The sequence below is a fragment of the Mobula hypostoma genome, chromosome 2 (genome assembly GCF_963921235.1).
Source record: "Mobula hypostoma chromosome 2, sMobHyp1.1, whole genome shotgun sequence".
In the NCBI taxonomy this organism is placed as follows: Eukaryota; Metazoa; Chordata; class Chondrichthyes; order Myliobatiformes; family Myliobatidae; genus Mobula; species Mobula hypostoma.
Genome location: NC_086098.1, coordinates 88,750,786 through 88,759,206, shown reverse-complemented (window position 1 = coordinate 88,759,206; position 8,421 = coordinate 88,750,786). Strand labels below are relative to the sequence as shown.

At 36.1% G+C, this 8,421-nt stretch overlaps 1 protein-coding gene across 2 annotated transcripts in view; it reads right to left on the bottom strand.

Annotated features, from left to right (window-relative positions):
* Positions 1-426: 426 nt before the first annotated feature.
* Positions 427-8,421, bottom strand: part of prim2 (DNA primase subunit 2) — a 293,057-nt gene continuing 285,062 nt past the window's right edge. Inside the window, exons 11-12 of one of the 2 annotated variants that reach the window (XM_063071792.1) lie at positions 5,584-5,652; positions 427-1,638 (exon numbers count right to left, since the gene is read on the bottom strand). In XM_063071792.1, coding sequence (XP_062927862.1) covers positions 1,393-1,638; positions 5,584-5,652 — 315 coding nt within the window. In that variant the 3' untranslated portion in view covers positions 427-1,392. The remainder of the gene's footprint in view (positions 1,639-5,583; positions 5,653-8,421) is intronic. The other variant, XM_063071782.1, reaches the window with a different exon arrangement.

Genomic DNA, 8,421 nt, shown 5'->3' with positions numbered 1-8,421 from the left:
AGGATACAAGCATATACAGAAAGCTGCTAGAAAACGGTCAGGATTCCAGCCACCCTGCTCATGGACTGCTTGTCTCACTCCCACCAGGTAGGAGGCTATGTAACATCCACGCTAGGACCAGCAGACTCAAAAAGTTATGTTCACCAAGTAGTAAGGCTGATCAACACCTCCACCCACTAACCCAACCTACCTCTACTTTATCATTTACTGTCAGAACCACCTTATGTACAGACACTCATGTCCCTTATGTCACTTTATGGACATACAATCAATCTGTGATAAAAAGCTAACTTAAATATTTATATTTATTGTGTTTCTTTTTAAATTAATACGTTCTTTCTTCATCATATTGTGTTTTTTTGTGCTCATAAGATCTGGAGTAACAGTTAGTTTGTTCTCCTTTACACTTGTGTACTGGAAATGACAGCAAACAATCTGAATTTTGAACAGGCACAATTGTGATAATCTCTCCTATACAGAATACCACTAATGCTTTGTCATAATGGCGGGCAAAGTGAAACAGCAAGCTCATGTTGCACACAGGCCCCAGTCAAATGTACTAAGAAGCCAAAGTTAACATTCTTCTCTAGATGAAATGGGAGATAAGGTGATACATGTGATGTACTTCAAAGCTGGTGGGGAGTATGAGTTAAGCTTTAATGAAAATCCAGCACTGTAATAACTTATTTTGCGTTGCTTATTCCACATTATGAAATCTGAACAACAAAACAAATAGACCTCGATGTCCCTCTCTATTATAAATCTCTAAGTACGACAGTAGCACGTTCAATATACTTGACATTTAATGGCCAATGAGAAACAGCATTTCACATTACAATGCAATGAACTGTAGAATTGCTAATGATAATGGATTTGCAAGTCCTGTTTTACAATTAAGAATGCAAAAATGTAGATTTGTTAAAGCGAAAAGATCCCAGGTGTACAACATCAAAGTGCTCACATAGCTACTGGGAAATAAAACTGACTCCTTTTAACGAATACTGAAAAGCCATTGCCTCGTGAAGGTTTTGGCTCTGATGTGACACAGCCTTAATAAGGTGTTACCAACATAATAACACATTTCTTACATTACATTTTGAATAAGTTCAGATGAAATCTTTTTAGTCTGACTTTCATGATGCTCCATTGACAAAATCCATCATTTAGTTTTTCTTTCCAGGAACCTGATACAAGTAACAATGATAGGCCAGCATGTTGATTTCTTTTTGCTGGACTTCAAAGTTATTACTTTTTAGTTATTCTGGACAGAATTCATTTTATTTTAAGTTTACTTGCTCATTTATGTAAGAAAATTGGAAAAGCATGTGAACTATTCACTTTAGAAAATGTTTGAAAACAGTGTATTTCCTTAGGTAACCGTCTCATAAACAATTATTCCATGTACTCTTCACTGAGAAGTTCTTCGATATTTATACCCTCTATATCAGTCGACTCAGTCTTGCTCGTGGTTTTGGGGGCCCTGGAGCTCACCTCTCTTTGAGAGTGGCTGCCCTGGCTACGCTGGGTGCTTTCTGGCTGGCTGGACTCCTTCTTTACATCTCGGCTGCTGCTCAGAAGCTTCTGACTCTCAATGAAATACTGATTTGGATGACTCAGAGAAAACCCCACTTCATCAATCTACAAAGTGGATAGAAACAAAAATAAGTTAGATTGTACGTAACAGTTTAAAACAAATTGAAGTACAGTACAAGCCTCAAAGGAAGCTGGTTGTATAAAGATTATAAACAACTTCTATGCTGAAAGTTTAATATTTCTAGTAAAGGAAGAAGAAAACTCAATTTTAAAATGTTATTTTAAAGACCAATGAAGAAAACAAACCTATTAGATCATAAGACATAGAAGCAGAAATAGGTTATTCAGCCCATCAAGTCTGCTCCTCTATTGGAGCCTCTGTCAAAATTACAAAAGGAGATTTACTGGTTCTGATTATGTTGAATGCAATATAATTTTATGAAATTATGGAAAATGGTTTTAACAAGCTAAAATTTCTTTAGTCTTCTACTCAGTATAATTAAGGCTGATTAAGGATAGTCATGGCTTTGTGCGTGGTAGGTCGTGTTTAACGAATTTTGTAGTTTTTCGAAGGAGGTTACCAAGAAAGTAGACGAAGGAAAGGCTGTGGATGTTGTCTACATGGACTTTAGTAAGGCCTTTGACAAGGTTCCACATGGGAGGTTAGTTCAGAAGGTTCAGACACTTGGTATCCATGGAGAGGTTGTAAACTGGATTCGAAATTGGCTGTGTGGGAGAAGACAGAGTGGTAGTGGACGATTGCTTATCAGACTTGAGGCCTGTGACTAGTGGTGTGCCTCAAGGATCTGTGCTGGGACCATTGTTGTTTGTTGTCTATGTCAATGATCTAGATAATAATGTGGTAAATTGGATCAGCAAGTTTGCTGATGACACTAAGATTGGAGGTGCTGTGGACAGTGAGGAAGGCCATTAAAGCTTGCAGAGGGATCTGGACCAACTGGAAAAATGGGCCAGAAAATGGCAGATGGAATTTAATGCAGACAAGTGTGAGGTGTTGCATTTTGGAAGGACAAATCAAGGTAGGACATACACAGTAAATAGTAGGGCACTAAGTGCGGAGGAACAAAGAGATTTGGGAGTTCGGATACATAATTCCCTGAAAGTGGCATCACAGGTAGACAGGGTTGTAAAGAAGGCTTTTGGCATCCTAGCATTAATAAATCAAAGTATAGGAGTTGGGATGTTATGGGGAGGTTGTATAAGACATTGGTGAGGCCAAATTTGGAGTATTGTGTACAGTTCTGGTCACCTAACTATAGGAAGGATATCAGTAAGATTGAAAGAGTGCAGAGAAGACTTACTAGGATGTTGCTGGGTCTTCAGGAGTTGAGTTACAGGGAAAGATTGAACAGGTTAGGGCTTTATTCCTTGGAGCATAGAAGAATGAGGGAAGATTTGATAGAGGTTTACAAAATTATGAGGGGTATAGACAGAGTAAATGCAAATAGGCACTTTCTACTTAGATTAGGAGAGAAATACGAGAGGACATGGCTTTAGGGTGAAAGGGGAAAGGTTTCAGGGGAACATTAGCGGGAACTTCTTCACTCAGAGAGTGGTGGGAGTGTGGAACGAGCTGCCATCTGACATTGTAAATGCAGGCTCACTCTTAAGTTTTAAGAATAAATTGGATAGGTACATGAATGGGAGAGGTCTAGAGGGTTATGGACTGGATGCAAGTCAATGGGACTAGCAGAATAATGTTTCAGCACAGACTAGAAGGGCCGAATGGCTTGTTTTCTGTGCTGTAGTGCTCTATGGTTCTAGTATATTAAAATTTTAAATATTAAAATTTACTAACATTCGACAAGTCACAACTGAGGGAACAATCAAACTTGCTTTTCATAGATCAGCTACACCAAATAGTTACAGGATAGTGATCAATCTTCCAGTTGAAATAGTATACTTAAAAAACATGAGCCTTGAAGTCCCACACTACCAGATTCAGGAACAGCTATTGCCCTTCAACCATCAGGCTTCTGAACCAGAGTGGATAACATCATTCACCTCAACACTAAACTGATTCCACAACCTATGTACTTACTTTCAAGGACTCTACAACAAATGTTTTCAATATTATTTATTACTAATTTACTTATCGTTAGTATTCGTTTTTTTTTGTATTTGCACAGTTTGTCTTATTTTGTACATTGGTTGTTTGCCTGTCTTTGTGTGTGGCTTTTAATTAATTCTACTGTGTTTCTGTATATATCTACTGTGAATGCCCATAAGAAAATGAATCTCAGGGTGGAGATGGTGACATATGCAAACTTAGATAATAAATTGACTTTGAATTTAAACAAGGTAGATTTACCTTGCAGTTTAAAATGTCAGAAACAACAACAGCAATTTCCAATAAAGCAAATCATTTATGTAACAATGCAAAGAATCTTCGAGGAATCTTGGAAATGCTTTACTAGCAAGTTACTATTGAAGTGGAGTGGAGGGACATTGTTGTGAGATTAAATATTTGTGTCAAAGATCCCACAGGCAGCAAATTAAAGAATAAATGAACGATTTCAGTCTATTTTAGTTGTGTTCACCTGTGAAAGAATCCAGAATACTCAAAAGACTCTTCTTTGAATAAAGTCATAGAGTATATGAGACTCAGGCCGAAGGGGTGGGGAAACTTAAACTCTAGATATGCTACTTGTTCAGTTCTGATTTAAACTGTCACTCTATGACTCTATTCAAAGCACAGCCTTTTTGGCATTCTGGATTCTTTCTCTCATATACAAATGTGATTTGTTTCCACCTATCACTACACATCATAAACAATATTGGTTAAATATACTGAATGAAGAGGAGGGAGCAATTTCTGGAATAAAAGAGTGAACAAAATTATTTGGCGTGTAGCAGTTTTACAAACAAAATTATCTAGCATTTTGAAGTAAGTTATTTTCTTTAAAGACATATCATAAATCCTACTTCTAACTCCATGGCTCACTTTGAAGGACTCTACAACTCATGTACTCAATATTATTTATTATTATTTTCTCTTTTTTATATTTTCACAACTTGATGTCTTTTGCACATGGGTTATTTGTCCGCCTTTGCTGTGTGTAGTTTTTTTTCATTGATTTTAATGTGTTTCTTATTATTTACTGTGAATGCCCACAAGACAATGAATCTCAGGTTAGTATATGGTGACATACATATACTTTGATGATAAATTTACTTTGAACTTCAAATGTGCTGATTGCCTATTCTAAATCAGTTCCACAGTTTGTGGCTATATTTTGTTTGATTCCATTCATATTGGCTCATGATGTTTTATTCCACTGGAGCTGTAATTTAAATGTATATTATGCTTTTATTTCCTTGGGTGCATTTTAACATTCTTCTTTACCTTACTGTAAAGTAGTCTTCTGAATGGCTGAAGACGAAAAATTACAATAATAAATTTGACAAATAATTCACAAGTGAATATTTGGAATCCTTGCGTGGCAAAGCATCATGTCAAATATTAAACAAGCATCTTGACTGTCTGCAAGTTTTGATTCATGTATGATTCTTTGTCGTAACTTTTTTCTCTGACAGTATCTTGGATTGTTACATTCGTGTTTTTAACATTCAGCTCAAGATGAAATAGGAGATAATATTCCATAAAATGCCTTGATAAAACACTTGTCATTTTGATAAATGGTCCAACAAAAAGACTCATGTGATTTAATTATCTATTAAGATAAAATGTGATCTCAGCTGACAATATACAGTGCAATAACTGGTTTTAACTCACTGAAAGGAAACACTGGCCTATTTAATGAATCAGGTTTTACATATTCATATTTTTTCCCTTTTCCCACTCAAGAAATGTAGGCTACTGCAAACTACAAAAGACTGCTGCAAAATACAAATGCAATGTATTGTGCCTCAGTAATAAAACCATAAAAAATTAACAAATGATGGCAGCTAATGACAGATGTGAGTCGTCTTCTGAGACTCTAACTTTCATGCACCAGTTGCAGTCACTTCCCAAAGCTGACAAAGTCATTCTCATTACTCTGCAGTTGAAATTAAACATGTCCTTACATTGTGGGTTAGCTCAAAGTATTTCTGACAGGCCAGCTGGTAATGCATTCCCTTGACTAAATCCATAATCTGTAGAGGAGAAAAAAGAGAGACATTGAGAAAACTTGGCTCATCCAGTTCCCGGAGTAGTGCATAGCAATAATAAGCATTTAAGTATTGCATAATGGCTTTGTAAATGTGGCAATCACAAGCAGCAATAAAAAAAAACATACGTATTCCCGACAAGATCATTCAAACACATTCTACCTTTTAACTGAAATCCAACCATAAGACATAGGAACAGAATTAGGCCATTCAGCCCATAACAACTAGCAGGTTTAATCTTGTGGAGATGGCTGATAAGTAGAATAACAACAGTATGAGATTTCCGTTATTCCAGTGATTTGAATATAGTGACTCACATGGATGCTGAACAATGAACGAACGGTCCCAGTCTGAGCAGCTATTATCAACATCTTGTTATTCACTCTTTCCTCATTCATGATAAATTTTGTCTATTTACTTGAAATAAAGTGCCATCCAGATCAGTTTTCTCAAACAGTTGTTGAGAACTTAAGTTTATTATGTGATTTAACAGAATTTCTATTTATTTTCCAAAAATGAAATGTAATCCAAAGTGGTGAAGTGAGAAAATAATCTTGGAAATGTTGGAAAATTTGTTGATATTTCTTATTTGTATCAAATACAAACACTGCAAGGATTTCTAACACCTGGCAGCTACCATTGATTATCAATGTATAGGTATTGATAGGTATCTCTGCCAATGTCATTTAGCAGATCAAAGCAAATTACATTGTTAAAACTTAACTACACAGCAGCTATGTAAAGGTTCAGTTAACAATTCAATTTTTATCCTCTGACAGTGTTACTGTATTTGTGTTTATATTTATTTCTTACATCCAAGGGAGTAAAAATCTTTATGTTGCTTCTCCATCACAATGTACATGCAATAAAAAGGGTAAACGTGAGAGGATATTACCCAAACACTAAGATTGTTTTGTATACATGTATGTACAGTCAGAAATTGTGATTTCCTTCAATGTGGCTCCCTTACATGAACTGGGAAGATTTGAATGCAAGTATTCTCCAACAAAGATGCTTAAAGCCACAAAATTATTTAAGTATTTGACCTGTTTGTTTTTTCTTTCAGAGGCTGAACAGATAAAATCCATCACAGGACTGAATGTCACATGCCCACGAGGGGAATAAAACCAGCTATTGTTTTATGCTTAATAAAGTGAAGCTAAAATAACACAAATTGCACACCTCACCCTTGTTCTGTGTGATGCTAATGCCCTGAAGACTCTTTTTGGTCTGCAGTTGTGCCACTAAATTAAGACATGAGCATTGCATTCCCGTAAAGCCTCTGGACTACAAACACGGGAGACATAAATGTCAACAGTCATTTCAAACACTATTCATTATATGCTGTAGGGCAGTGTTGTAAGAACAAGGAAAATAAAGAGATCCTTACAGAAGAAACAAAGGAGCTTCTGTTCGTCTAGTATGTTTGCCTATGCAAGGGGTCAAACGCGAAACATAAATTATCAAGCAGCATATGTAACTCCCCATTTTGACTGACTACAAGTGACTACTGAACTGATTCCATCACCTATGGACCCACTTTTAAGGACTCTACTACTCATACCCTCAGTACTATTTATCTATTTTTTTGTATTTGCAGTTTGTCTTTTTTTGCACGAGTTGTTTATCAATCTTCGTAGTTTTTCCAGTGATTTTTACTGTATTCTTTGTTCTGTTGTGAATGCCTGCGAGAAAATGACATATAGTGATATACACTTGGATAATAAATTTCATAGTCATAGTCATACTTTATTGATCCCGGGGGAAATTGGTTTTCATTACAGTTGCACTATAAATAATTAAATAGTAATAAAACCATAAATAGTTAAATAGTAATATGTAAATTATGCCAGGAAATAAGTCCAGGACCAGCCTATTGGCTCAGGGTGTCTGACCCTCCAAGGGAGGAATTGTAAAGTTTGATGCAACACAGGCCACGTTTGAACTTAGAACAAAAAAACTGACCTCATCCACAAGTACTGTTGTCCACGAGGAGAGCAAGGCGCATGCATTCAGTAACATCAATCTTTTTTTTATTCCTTTCAAATGTTCCTTCCTATCCTTACTGAGCTGGCCTTTGCAAAGCATTCTGCTCCATCACCATTAAGAATCAAGAAACTTAGAGTAGGATATGGTAACAGAAACGTACTTTGCTAATATATTTACTTTGAACTTTGAAGTATGATTTTGTTTGCACCAACAATTTGCGACTGTAAAGCTAGCACAGTTATCCAGAAATTCCCAATAAAGTGCTATTTCATGGAAGGCAATACGTGAATGCGAAATGTCTTGCAATATTCCCATTTACCACCACAATAATGAGGTCATGTACATCCACAGAGAGGAAATGGGAAAGAATGGACAATCATTTCTCAGCTATGTTAAGAGTCAAGTCCTATTCCAGTGTCTTCAGCACATTCTCACCTGATGCTCCCACAGCAGTACTGAGGACACTGTATTGTGGATAAAGTATAAAGGCTTCAAGGACCAAGAATCAATTTTATTCACTATATAACACGTACATGTATTAGAAATTTGCTGTGATGTTGTGCTGCAACATGTAATGAAAAAAAACAATGAAGTTTTTAGCACAGATATAGAATAAAATGGGCACAAATACATAAATGCCAGCATGTATTTACAATGATGTAAGCAGCATTATAAAAAGTGGTTTAATGTGTTTACAGTAATAAGACTTAAGTAATTAGAAAGAGTTGGCTTGGGGGGGGTGGTGTTGCTAACTAAAATGGTTGA